The 14,367-nt window shown below is 41.2% G+C and overlaps 1 protein-coding gene across 4 annotated transcripts in view; it reads right to left on the bottom strand.

The window, feature by feature from the left end:
* Nucleotides 1-14,367, bottom strand: part of ANKRD44 (ankyrin repeat domain 44) — a 304,247-nt gene that overhangs the window by 107,220 nt on the left and 182,660 nt on the right. For all 4 annotated transcript variants that reach the window (XM_043910502.1, XM_043910501.1, XM_043910504.1 and 1 more), the window contains 4 exons: nt 10,614-10,814; nt 10,192-10,279; nt 7,578-7,720; nt 6,403-6,615 (listed from right to left, as the gene is read on the bottom strand). In XM_043910502.1, coding sequence (XP_043766437.1) covers nt 6,403-6,615; nt 7,578-7,720; nt 10,192-10,279; nt 10,614-10,814 — 645 coding nt within the window. The remainder of the gene's footprint in view (nt 1-6,402; nt 6,616-7,577; nt 7,721-10,191; nt 10,280-10,613; nt 10,815-14,367) is intronic.

Below are 14,367 nucleotides of genomic sequence, written 5' to 3'. Positions count from 1 at the left end.
TGTGTAGATAATACCTTTATCAATATTTAAACAAGAGTTTTCCATGCCTAGAAAAGAGCTTAAAGGCTAGCAGTAACCCCTAACCTGGAGGCTGCTAAACTGCAGTCAGAGAGCCCCAGGGGGCACAGTTTATAAAGCTTTCCCCACTACGGAGAGAGTGAACACCACACCCTTTCCCCTTGGAGTGCCTGTGCCTTTGGTAAAGGAGCAGAGATGCCCATTTTAGGTAAAATTAAAAGGACGGCAATATGGTCAATGGTGATGTTTGCTTCAGATCTATTCTTGAAGATCTTTGCCTGAGCTCGTCTGCTACTAAGGCCAGTTCTTAGTTGATTCTTTTTTTTCTGAGAGAGAGAGAGAGGTGGGTGGCAAGAGGTTGGGCATTAAGCGTGTCATAGCAGTCACTGTGGGGCATCTTTGTTTATATGCTATAGGTAGAAAAGGAACTCATTTCAAAAAGTCATTGAAAACCAATGAAGGTCAAAAAACTAGTACTTTTTATTTAGCTTTTACAAGTGAGAATTAAGAATATTCAGGTTGAGACTAGAGATCCTACTGAGTTTCACTATCCGCTTGAGAAATTTTTCACACAGGGGTGGGGGTGATGGGTTTTCCTTTGCTGCTGCTGCTCCTAGAACTTCAGAGAGATATAAAACATTCCTTGAATTCTCAAAGGAGAAGGAATGTTCAATTCTCCCACTTATTCTAAGCTTTGCTTTTAGAAAAATATTTCTTCATTTCTAGTCTCCTTAGAAATTCTAGGTGCATTTCCCTACCAGATTTAAGGCATGGAAAATTTTGTTACCTATTGACTTGACTTATGATTCTGCTATGGGTCATGAAGCAAAACCAATGAGGACTAAGAATATTTTATGACAAATATCAGTAATCTTTCAGGGCAGTATTCACCATCACCCAAGAAAGATTAATCCTTGAACTAAATGGAGCATTTCAATTTTCTTGACCAATATCCCCAGAAATCCATTCATTTTTTTCTTCCACTTCTAATGCCTTCTTCCTTTATGGGCTCAGTTGCGTCTGACTCTTTGAGACTCCGTGAATTGCAGCCTGCCAGGCTCCCCTGTCCATTGGATTCTCCAGGCAATGATACTGGAGTGGGCTGCCATTTCATCCTCCAGGGCATGTTCCCAACCCAGGGATCAAACCTATGTCTCCTGTGGCCCCTGTATTGGCAGGCGGATTCTTTCCTTCTGGCCACCTGGAAGGCCCTGCCTTCTGTCTTCATCCTCCCTCAAACCTTCTCTGAACTTAAACACACAGCTGCTCCCCAGGAACCTGAAGGCACAGGTTCTCCAGGGCACAGCACCCACATTGTCACGCAGCTCAGTGGAGGACAATGAAGCCTCTGAGCTGCAGTTCCCAACCTTTTTGGCACCAGGGACCGATTCCATGGAAGACAATTTTTCTAGGGACCGGGGTGGGGGTGGGAAAGGTTTTGGGACAATTCAAGCACGTTACATTTATTGTGCACTTCATTTCTATTATTATTCTATTACTATTATTATTACATTAATAATAATATTATTATTACACCTCAGATCATCAGGGATTAGATCCGGAGGTTGGGGACTCCTGTTCAACAGGATAATGCTAAGGTCAGCTGGGGGAGGTGGCATCAGATATAGTCAGAAACCCAAAAGGGCTCCTAACTCAATGGAAGAGCAATCTAATACCTTGGTTTGCAAAAACCTATATATGGTCAAGATTTTACCGGTTCAAAAGCGGGAGATGGTACGTGGTTGCCTTGGACATTCACCTCCCTGCTTGGCTCACTTGCCCTCCCAAGTTCCAAGGGACATATCGCTATTAGTGCTTACTCTTGCCTATTCCAATTTCATCTTCAACCTCTGCAATGCAATTATAGAATAAAATTTGGTCCTAGTACACAGAAAGGAGAGAGCTGGTCTGCTTTAGTAAACTGTGATGGGCTTTAAGTTAAGTGATCTAAGGGCCCGTGGGCAGAAAAGAATTGAGACCACAGGCAGGTGGAATGTTAGTGACCAGAAGGTAGGCAACCTGGCAACGGTCATTTCTGAACCTATCTTTCTAAGTCATATCCAGTGTAGCCATATGTAACTATCTTCTTTAAAACTTAGTTTGAAAGCTTCCGAAAAGAGCCTTGAGATGCTACAGAAATAACAATGTGGTCTCTACTAGAGAAGAGAAATTACTTCATTTTTTCTCATGCTCTTCCTATTTGCAAAAAACAAGTAAACATTCAACAGCTTATTGTATAAAGTAGTGCGTCTATTATTTTATAATAATTAAGCTTTCTGACATCACTATATTCAAAATCAAAGACAGGGCCATGGTCAATTTAAGCAAAATGAGGGGCTTTAAAATGCATGCAGGACACACAGCCTTTCTCTCATCTCCATCATCTTGAAATTTCTCATCAAGATGACACTCTTAGTGTTTTGGGAGGACAGAGGAAAACAAAGTGAACATGTGAATAGGAACTGGCTACATTCCAATATGCTATTTTCTTCGAACTTTGACAAATCTAAACAAATACAAATTGTCATGCAATCTACAAACACTTTCAAAATCCAAGAGCAATGTGGTGCAGAGAGATAACAACTGCCACTCAGACTAAATGGCTCCATGGAAACATTAGACAATCCATGCATCCAGAGAGAATCTGGAATAACTAATAAAGGGTCAAGAGAATTCGTACATAGATAGAGAAGATGAAGGGAGGCTGAGGGAGAAGGCTAGATTTGATTCAAAATCCCATTTACACAGATTAGATAATACATAAACACAAGTCTCAGACTTTTTTTTTTTTAGACTTTTTTTTTTTTAATGGTGCCTCTTATACTCTATTGATAATTAGCATCTACAGGAAAAATTAACTATTAAAGTAGCTATGCTTTCCATGTCCATTTTGTGAGGGAGAAGAAAAGGCTGCCATAAACCAAGGCACTATACGTAGCTGAAATCCCTTATCCAATCTGAACTGGCCACTAATCAGTTATCTGGGAGAAGTAGGTATGTGTGGGAGAAAGTGGCCTTCCAGCTTCACTATCAGTCACACTGAAAACATCAGTTGGCATGTTTTACAGAGTCAATGGAGAGCATCAGATAACCCTGTGAATCAATTAAGTGAGGCTGGTGAAGAGATACTTTACCTTCAATAGTGTTCCTTCCTTTGGAGGATCCACAGGGTGTCCTCAGGCACCAGAAAGGCAAGAGCAGGGTCCCAAGTCTCGGGGCACTGGTGGGTGACCACCTGTCTGCCTCCTGTCCTCTCCCCACCGTCCTCTAGGACTTTAACCTGTGCTGGCTCTTTCCCCCACTTCGATCTCTTGGTTGCCCCTAAAGACCTGCATTTCACCTCCACACAGGACCTTGGGTGGGGCCCCTTTACAAGATCTAGAACTCTGAAATTCTTCTCATCTCGTTTACTTTTTCATTTCCGCCTGCATTCTACCTTCACAAGGACACCACTTCTCCTCTGGGTCCTTCTCCTACCTTCTCTCCTTTCTCATCTCTTTCTCTAGCTCTTCCTCCTCCTGCTGATTCTGAGAGCAGAGTTACTGCAGACCCGCATCCCCTTCTCCACTTGTGCTAAAATGCGCTCCCTCCCTAGGTGATCTCAGCCTTTTCTCTCGGCTCCCACTATCAATCACCCCTGCGTGAATGAGGCAACCTATGCATTTCCTTCTGTTCTCCACTGCTGTCCACTACTGCTTTTCTTGTACTGGCCCTATCAAAGGCTCAGAATCAGCTGCTCAAGAACTAAACTCACTAGTTTTACCTCCTACGCCTACTCTTTCTCCTGACATCCTTCTTAATAACAATAATCATTTATGAGAGGGAGGGGATATACCTATACCTGTGGCTGATTCATGTTGATATATGGCAGAAACCAATACAATATTGTAAAGCAATTATTCTCCAATTAAAAATAAATAAATTTAAAAGAACATTTATGGAGCATTTCCTATATGGCCAGCATTGTTCCAAGTAATTTATGTGAGATAACTTTAAACTTCACAACAGTTCCATTTAGAAGATACTATTGTTTCCCTAATTTTACAGATAAACTGAGAAACACGAAGTTGCTTATGACTATATATTTATTAAAAGTCAAGATCAGGGTGAGATTCTAGGCAGTCTAGCCCCAGAACTGGACCCTGAATCATTATGCTGTACTACCTACCTCTCCTTAGCCAGATTTCAATTCTCTTCCATCTGCTGTCCAACCAAATCCCATTGATTTCCTCTCTGCAAAGCCTCTCCCTCTGTCGACTGTCCCCATTCCCTGTCCTTATTACCTCTTATCCTTTTATCTAGACCCGTTCTATTGGCTTCTGGTTATCCTCTACTTGTCGCCTCCCTAGGTCCACTATATCTGAACATTTTTTTAAAATGAAAATAGCTTTTTATTCTTTTGGATATGAAAATAATACATGTTCATTGCATCACAATATGATTAAAACAATATTGAAAAGGAACTAAAAAACCCAAATCATAATTTTGCCTTTCTGGAGTGATAACTGTTGCTCCAGGATATTGATATGTATTTCATATATTACTTTCTTCCTATGCACATACATAGATGCACACTTTCTGAAATTCAAAAACTGGATCATACTTACTTAATGATCTTACATTTTAATATTTCATTGATTACATTGCCAATTTTAAAGACAAATATTAATGTACTAGTATTATAAAAGTATTAGTTTGCATTTCTCTAGTGACTGGTGATACTGAACATTTTTTCATAAATTTAATGGATACTGTATCCTCTCTTTTGTGATCTGCCTTTGTCCATATTTTCTAGTAGATTGTCAGATGTTTTATTATTGATTTTTATGAGTTCTTATGTATTAAATATGTTAAATCTTTCTTATCATGTATATTGCAGAAAAATTTCCGAGTTGTTCTCCTTTTAATTTTATGTTAAGGTTTTTCCTTCTCTTTTGTTGTTGTTCTGTTATATAAAAGTTAAAAATCTATATGTAGTCATATATACATATATACATTTTTTCCTTTTATGTTTTCTGTCTCTAGTGTTCTGTGGCCAGATTACTGTTCCTAAGCCTCAGTTCTGATCATGTGACCTCCACAAGGATTAGTGGCTTCTATAGCTTATAGAAACCCAAACTCCTTGGCCAGTAGATAAGTGCTCATTCTTGCTTAGGTCACATTTTGGCTTGTTCCTGACTCCTTTCTTTCAAATGATTTGCAGTCTGCTCAATCACAATAAACTACTATTCTGAAAATTTGTCTCATATTTCCCCACTATTATAAATTAAATGAAAAAACATAAAAGGATTTTAATAGTGAATAGAGAAGATCATTAAAATAAAATGATCCAGTATTCTTGAAATTAAATCCTGGAAATTACCGTTTTTCAAAAGCAGAGACAGAATACACTGGGCCTTTGCTTTAGGATTCCTGAGTGTTTGGGAGAAGGAGAGCTGAGGATGAGAACAAGGTTACTTGGGATAAGTCAGGATATTCTGCTACAATCTGAATGCATCCAAGTAATGTAACCTGGATCCTGGAAGCTGCCTACAGATGTTCCTCTTGGTTATCTGTCAGAGTGAGTGAACTAACAGTTATCTAAAGGTTACCTACTGACACCTCTCAAACCCTTTGCTAATGCCATTCTTTCCATATGGAATGTCCTCTCTCAAATTCTCTCTCTCCTCATCTCAACTGATATCAATCTTCAGCTCAACAGCAATCTCCAGTTTTGATGTCCAAGCAAAAAGCAAGTCAACACTTCCTCCTTATGGCTTGCAGCATTTAATTAATCCCTCATGTCTCTCATGGCATTCTGTCTTGCCTCATGATTATCTGAGCACATTATCTCCTTGCCATACTGTAAATTCCTTAAGGGCACCTTGGAGTATACACCCAGTATCAAACCGAGGACACTAGGGGGTCATCAGTCAGTTTGCTGAGTGAAGGAATTACCATTAAAATCAGATTAGGATCATAAAATGGCAGCTACTCTCTGGGGCGGACTCCAGGAAGACATCTGTGAAACTTCTTGGAGGGTCACATGGGTTGGGAACATAACTGATATCATTAGGTTAGGCTTCCTTTTATTCTCAGGACCTCTGCTCTGTCAGCTCAACATTCACTTCAGTATTGGAATCTGGGCCAAGTCAACACGCCTGAGACCCAGCGTTTACTCGTAAACTCACTAAGCTCCCAAGGTCACAAAGTTAGAATCTGAGTGCCATCCCCTGGTACCAGCACTCCTGCATAAGTTTCCACGGTGTGGCAGGACAGGATAAGGCTGCGAGAGTCAGGATGCTCGGAGTTACAATTTACTCGTTGTAACTGACAGCCGGTGGTTCTGTTCAGAGGCTCAATGCAAAGGCATTTAACACTGGAAGAAGGCTGAGAGAGTCCTACCTGGATGTTAACATCCGCCCCGTTGTTTACTAACAGTTCAAGACACAGAGCACCGTGCGTGGAGGCAGCAGCAAAGTGCAGCGGGGTGAAGCCGCCGTTGTTGGGCTGGTTCACGTTAGCACCGTAGTCGGTCAGCTCGTTGACTACAGCATCCTGCCCGTTGTAGCAGGCCAGGTGGAGGGCTGTGTTTCCATACACGTTGATTTCATCGATCTGCAAGTGAGCCCAAAATGGGTGATGAAAATCACTGGAGCCAATATACTCCCATTTCCCACCAAAAGCCTAATAGCTGTGCTGGGGAAAGGAAATATCCCTCTGTCAGCGTGATTATTCAGAGCTTACTCTTGCCCCAGGGTGGTCATCCCGGGAAGGCTTCAGCCTGGAGATAAAGATCAGCATAACATGAGAGTGACCAGGCTTCAACTTGTGGGAAGAAATTCTTCAGCTACGGAAAGGATAAAATGAAATGCAAACTTGTCTCAAAACACCAGAGGAGAACTGAACCCGGGCAGCCAGAAAAGAGCTCAAAACTCAACGGTGAACAGAAGAGGGAAGGTTGGGGGTTGCTCAGAGAGCTGCCGTGAACCCTCAGGTTTGGCTCTGCTGTCTGACCCCTCTCAAGGCCAAGTTCTGGTGTCCGGGCCGTGTATTTAGCCCCTACCTCCCTCCTGCGTTCCCCAGACAGCCCTGACTCCTGTGTCTCACCATCACCATCTCAGCTACAACTGTTTTCCTTTCCTCCAGGACAACCTCGCCACTGCTCCTGCCCTGCTACCCAAGGAGGATGGGATTGAGGCAAATTCTCCAACTCAGCATGTCTGTCCCTGCCATTTATTCATTCATTTCTGCTTGGAAGCCTCGATTTAGAAGGTTCTAAAGGTGGGATGAGGAAACCTAGCCAGTCTTTTAAAATTGACTGATCAATGTTTATCATATATCATATATGCTTAAATATTTCTCTATCTATGTTGATACAGAAAGTTAGTACGTTTCTCGTTTTCTGCTACTTAGCATATGCCCTGATCGCCCTTCATCAGTTGCCCATGTAAACTCAAAAAAACAGGATGCTAAGAAATGAGGGTTTTTCCCCCTCTTGAATTAAAACGCAAACAGGATTTCTGAACAACAGAAAACCCACAAATGCACCGTGGGACAATGCCTGAATCATAGCTCACCTCCACCCCCAGATTCAGAAGATGCTTGACAACATTGATCTGTCCGTTGGAGGCTGCAGCGTGCAGAGGCGTATAGCCCTTCTTGTCCTTACACGTGACTTCTGCACCATGGTTAACCAGCAACGCCACGACGTCCAGGTGGCCTTTATAAACAAGGCAACAGAAAACACGATGAACCTTCTTAGGACAATTTGACAATTCATTCCACCTGAATTATCACCATCCACTTTCACTGCCACCAGCATTTTCCTAAGCTGTGTGTAAAAGCTGATTCATGGCAAAAAATATTCAGTGCATACCTACTATCTGTCAGGTATGTAAATCCTGTGGGAAGAAAGAAGATGATTCATATGTAAGCCTTCTCTTTAAGGAGATCCACGCTTGTTTACAGATAATGACCAAGTCCTAAAAATATGTTAGAACCAGAAACTAAAAAAAATTGTGTTAAAATGAAAACAATGCTTTTGAAACCAATTGCCATTCTTCACTGAAAAGTCTAACAATAACAATTTGGTCTGGAATAACTAACGAAAAAAAATCAATTAATCAGAACAACTCCATATGTTAAATCACATGAAACTGGTACTGTTTGACCCTTTTTTGAACCCACAAAAATGGCACCTTTATATGGTTCAACTTCAAAGTGTTCTCATGAATTACTGACTAAACGGAAAACTAGTTTCAACTCCTGTTGGCATATTCTCAAGAATATTTTCCTTTGTTGTCTATTTTGCGACATATGCAATGATAAATGTATTTGACCTTTATTTCCTGACTCAAGATTGTTCAATGCTTTAAGATCATTGCTCTAAACCTTGTTGATAAATGAAGGGTAGAAGATGAGTACTGACTTCAGGGCCTAGAGAGACAGAGACAGAGACAGGGAGAGACAAAGAGAGAGACTGGTCTTGGCTAGTGGTGATGCTATGTTAAGCTCTTTGTCCTGGTTTTGACCTTTAATTCCCAAAGACAGTCATCTCTATATGTTTCCCTACTTGCATTCTGATGACACACAAAAACATAACTTAACTTCTTTTAGCAATTTTATACATGTCTTAAGTATATATCGGAGAAGGAAATGGCAACCCACTCCAGTACTCCTGCCTGGAGGATCCCATGGACAGAGGAGCCTGGCAGGCTACAGGCCACACGGTCACTAAGAGTCAGACACGACTGAGTGATGAACACCTTTAGCTATATATCAGCAAAGAACAAACGCAAAAGGCCACATTCTTTGAGTCAACGTCACACTAGCTTAGTGTATGCTCTGCCTAAATGTCATCTGGGAAATGATCACTGGCTCCAGTCTGGCAGGGACCATGCAGGCATCTAACTTGTTTCAATTAATTCGAAAGTTCATTTCACCTTGTAAAAAATGGCAATGCTTGCAAAATCTTACGATTCTGTTTTTTAAGCCCCAAAATTCACTCAGACTCATCTATACCCACATAATTTATTTCAGCTCTGCCCCAATCCATTCTTTTTCTCCCTACAACTACCATTATTGTTTTTTATAATAAAAGGTCTGTAGGCTTGTTTAAAAGAATTAAGAAAAAGCAATAAAGTGTTAAAAGGAAACCAAAATCATCCATTTCCTTGAGACAGTCAGTTAATATTTCAGTGTTTAATACATCCCAGACTGCTTTTTCAAGACTGTATTTATTTTAGAGATCTCTTTTACAAAAATGAGGTTGTATTATTTAAACTGTACCATTATATGATCTGTTTTCACTTAACATAGTCACAGAATCTTTCTATGTTAAAAAAAAAATACTGACAACATCATTGCTGTAGTTACTCCATAGTGTCCCACTGTGTAGCTCATCCATAATTTACTACATAATCTCCTGTGTTGTGATGGGCAGTCAGAGTGTTTATAACTTGGAGCTGGTAGAATTCTGTCTGCTTTCCTAACTGCAGGATGTTCTCCAATCAGAAACACAAAGGAAGGACCTGAGTTCTACATTTCCCACAAGCCCACACTGAACATAAACTCTATGCCGGCTCTCATTTGTCAGTGGTACCAGTGCCAAGGGAAGCGATGAGAAAAGCACAGAAACGTAACGTCTTCCTTTGTCTCCCGCACCCGAGCCAGCAGAAACAGGAGCAAGCCCCAGCTCCGCTGGCGGTGCAGTAACAGAATCACTCACAGGGACTCCAGGCCCCTCCACAGGACAGCCAGGATGCTGTCCTTTCTTCCTGGTTTTTGTTTCTTTCAGGAGTATTTATAAATAAAAAGACAAATGAAATTTACATCCTTGCTTTGCAAGCCAGTCCTCCTCCTTTTTAAACACTTTATTTTGCTGCCATAAAAAGTTAACATAAGCACAGTTTGTGCAGCTTTCCAACCCAGATTGCAATACATTCAATGAAGTCCATGCCATGATTCCTCTCTCCTGCTCTTTGTAGGATAAATAAATCCCCGACGAAGCTACTGCCCAACTAGAGCGCTCTATGCGTGCCAGCAAGAGGGACTGAATCTTAATTCAATTGGATCCCAAGCTTGAGAAGAAGTCAGGCTCGCCCAAGAGAAAATCTATACAGTCAGTGAGAGACTTGGAGCTTCCTCAGTTCAGATTATCTGCACTTTGCTCTCCATTTACAGAATCCTTACCCATATAAGCGGCCCAGTGCAGAGCACGGCGATCCTTCTTGTCAAACGCATTGATGTTTGCCCCTTTAGCCAACAGTAAATTGACCATCTGAAAGATAACCAACAATGAAACCAAATGTATACTCTGTAACGGTGAGTGGGCCTCACCCTCAGCAGGTGATCTGAGCCAAATGAACGTCCAATCTAAAGGAAGGTCAGAGATCTGAAGTCCAAACTAGGAAGATACCTCAGCCAACCTGTGGCATGCGTGTCAGAGGAAAAGACTGAGATGTTGGCTACTTTTTCAATTTATTGTGGCTCTTAATTTAAAAAGAGGTATAGTTGCCTAAGGTTTCTAAGGCCTCAGTGGTGAAATTTAGGTTCCACGTGGGGCGAAGAGAGTCTGTGGGGAAGATTCTTGCTCCGGGGATGAGGACACTCACCTCCACATGGCCATTCAGAGCAGCATGGTGCAAGGCTGTGCGTCCCCCCCGGTCGGAGACGTTGACGCTGCTGAGCAGCGGAATGATGACTTCTGCGCACTTAACAGCCTTATTGGCCGCCGCCACGTGGAGCGGGGTCTGCCAGTTCTTGTCCCGTGCGTTGACATCAGCTGAGTGCTTAATCAATACTTGTACTGCTTCCTGTAATAAAAGCAGAGTTTACAGGGGTCACTGGCAAACGTTCAGTCAGTCCTTACTGGGAGGGATTGGGGGCAGGAGAAGAAGGGGGAGACAGAGGATGAGACGGCTGGATGGCATCACCAACTCGATGGACATGGGTTTGAGTAAACTCCGGGAGTTGGTGATGGACAGGGAGGCCTGGCGTGCTGCGATTCATGGGGTTGCAAAGAGTCGGACTGAACTGAACTGACCAGACCCTCACAGGCTGGCTCGATGTAGAAAACCAAGGTCATATAGGATGAAGATAGAGAGAGTGGCACAGATAAAGAGTCACTCTACCTTCTTCTTTTAGGCCAAAAGTGCCAGTGCCGGCACAACTCCGAACCCAATAAACCTTCCAATGGTTTCCTTTCAAAGTATAAGGTTTCCTTAGGCCAAAGAGAACACGACTAATAATAAAGTAATGACTATTAAATATTCCTTGAGCCTATTTTAGTGTGAAATGTGTACATGCATTTTTTATAAGTATTCACATGTATTTTTATTGTATATTTATTTATTTTGGCCATGTGATGCAGAATGTGGTATCTGACCAGGGATCAAACCCATGCCCCCTGTTATCAGGACTGCAGTCTTAACCACTGCATCACAGGAAAGTCCTGTACATGTATTATTAACACTTACTTATTATGTGAAAAACACTGCTGCAACTATGGAAGACTGAAGGAAACAGTAATCGGGCCCTATACTAAAAAATCCCCTGGAGGAGAAAATGGCAACCCAGTCTAATATTCTTGCCTGGAAAATCACATGGACAGAGGAGCTTGGCCGGCTACAGACCATGGGGTCACAAAGAGTTGGACATGACCAAGCACACACATATACAAACATATACACACACACCCTAAAAGCTAGGTGAGTAAACAATGAAAGAATGTGAAGAAACAAAGAAAGTGTGAAGATCTAAATAAGAGAAAGATAGTATTTTTATCAATTTTCATCTCATAAATCATGCAGTTTATGTAGATGTACAATTGTGATATGGGAACAAAATATTGGAACCTCTATTTAAATTCTATTTCATTAAAAAGGAAAGCATTTTAGCTGGTATTTAACTTCCAGGTAGAAGCCTTGTTGTTGTGTCTGATTCTTTGCAACCCCATGAACTGCAGCACACCCGACTTCCCTGTCCTTCACCATCTCCCAGAGTGTGCTCAAACTCGTGTCCATTGAGTTGATGATGCTATTGAACCATCTCATCCTCTGGCATCCCCTTCGCTTCCTGCCCCTTAGTCTTTCCCAGCATCAGGGTCTTTTCCAACGAGTTGACTTTCACATCAGGTAGCCAAAGTATTGGAGCTTCAGATTCAGCATTAGTCCTTCCAAAAAATATTCAGGGTTGATCTCCTTTAGGACTGACTGGTTTGATCTCCTTGTTGCCAAGGGATTCTCCAGAGCCTTCTCCAGCACCACAATTTGAAAACATCATTTCTTCACTGCTCAGCCTTCCTTGAGTAAACTGAAATACACAGTGATAGAACTTCCTCGGTGGTCCAGCGGCAAGGACTCTGCACTCCCAATGCAGGGGGCCTGGGTTCGATCTCTGGTCAGGGAACTAGATCTCACATGCTGCAACTAAAGATTCTAAGTGCTGTAGCTAAAGATCCCACATGCCACAGTTAAGACCTGGTGCAACCAAATAAATATTACAAATAAAAATTTTTTAAAAACACACAGTGATGACCTACCAAGTCCACATACAGATTGTAATCTGTTCCCTTAAACTGAAACACCCGAAGACGTTTAAGATTTATGCAAGGAATCCACAGATTAAAGATGATAATACCAATGCAATCATAAATCATGTGAAAGTCACAGAGCTGACACCTCTACTCTGAGTAAAAGTTTTCTATTACCCACATTAAAGGTAAAAGTAATGACAAATTTAATCAGATCTGACAAGAGCTTGGCCCAAACAGAGAAATCATCAGAAGTCTATTATCTATATGGTTATTTAAGACTATGACAAATGAAAAGCCTCTCCCTACGTACACTGCCTTGAAATATTAGCTAAGATAGTAGTTCTTACATATAATTTATAAATAAATGAGATGCATACTCTGAGGACACATGCTGAAAGTTTTGCAGATACACGGCCAAAAGTTCTGGAGATAACCATTTCAAAGCAATACTACATTCTTTTCACACATTCGCAGCAAAATAACAATACATACAGTCACTTTAATATCTTTACCATGTATATTATTTTACTATACTTGTACAGATTCCTGCTTTGCATTAAATGTTACATAAATTCAGGACATTTTACAAATTTATACCATAAGGCTAATTCACAAGAAATTTGTTTTTTAAAGGCAACACAATGTGATTGCTTTTAGAGTAACTCTGACTAGGTGAATGAGTTATTACCTAGAAGAGGCCCTACTTTTAAATGAATATTTAAGAATGATTTGCACTGTATACACAGCAATAATTTAAGCAAAGAAAATATACATGCCAGTTATAGTTTTTACATAAGCGCTTTTATAGTTTGTAGGGGAGGAAAAACTGTATTCTTAAGTAAATAATACTGCTAAAAATATTTTAATCACATATATGGTTTGGTTTGGTTTTGTAAATAAAGTTTTACTAAAACACAGCCTCATTCATTTATTTACATATTATCTATTTGCTTTAAACTGTAATAGCAGAATCGAGTATTCGTGACAAAAACTTCATGCAGCCATCAAAGCCTAAAAATATTTACTGTCTCCACTTTTGGGCTGCCTGCAATGCAGGAGATGTGGGTTGGATCCCTGTGTCGGGAAGATCCCCTGGAGAAGGAAATGGTATTATTTTAAGAAGGAATTATTCTTGCCTAGGAAATCCCATGGACAGAGAAGCCTGGTGGGCTACAGTCCATGTGGTTGCAGAGTCAGACATGGCTTAGCGACTAAACAACAACAATCTCCCCCTTTACTGAAAAAGTTTGCAGACCACCTGGCCTAGCTCCATGTTTGAATTATCACAAAGTACAAATAATCAAATCTGATTAAAATAAAATTTTATTATTTACTAGCACAAAAAAATACCAAGTCCAAATAGTCTTGTGAAGGAGGGCAAATCCTGTGTCAACATACAGAGGTCTCTGAGTTCAGCCCCTGCTATGCAGTGGTGGGTCTAGAGTGAGCTTTGTCGGGGAGGGGCCAAATACACTTGCATCACTCTGCATAATAGAGTGAGAAGCATTTACAGCTTGGCAGGAAGGCAGAGATGAGGACAGACTGAAGAGAGGACATGGCCCTGCAACCGGCAGAGGTGTACATCTGGGTGGGAACAGAGTAAAGGGCCGAGAGGGAACAGAAGAACCCCAATGAATGCACGAAGTGCAGGTTTGTGGACCCAGGCAACCAAAACTGGAATTTTGGTTGGAATCGAGGAATTCTGTGGAATCGTTGGGAAACTATTAGACTTTGTAGAAGGTATGGTATGTCATTTCCAGTCAATCATATCTGTTTAGAAGGCTAGGTGCCCTGACCAAGATCTGGGTTATACCTAAAAAGTTAGAAAAGGA

This window comes from Cervus elaphus, chromosome 8, assembly GCF_910594005.1.
Source record: "Cervus elaphus chromosome 8, mCerEla1.1, whole genome shotgun sequence".
NCBI lineage: Eukaryota > Metazoa > Chordata > Mammalia > Artiodactyla > Cervidae > Cervus > Cervus elaphus.
Note: the sequence above shows the minus strand (reverse complement) of the source record. Positions and strands in the feature narration are given on the sequence as shown.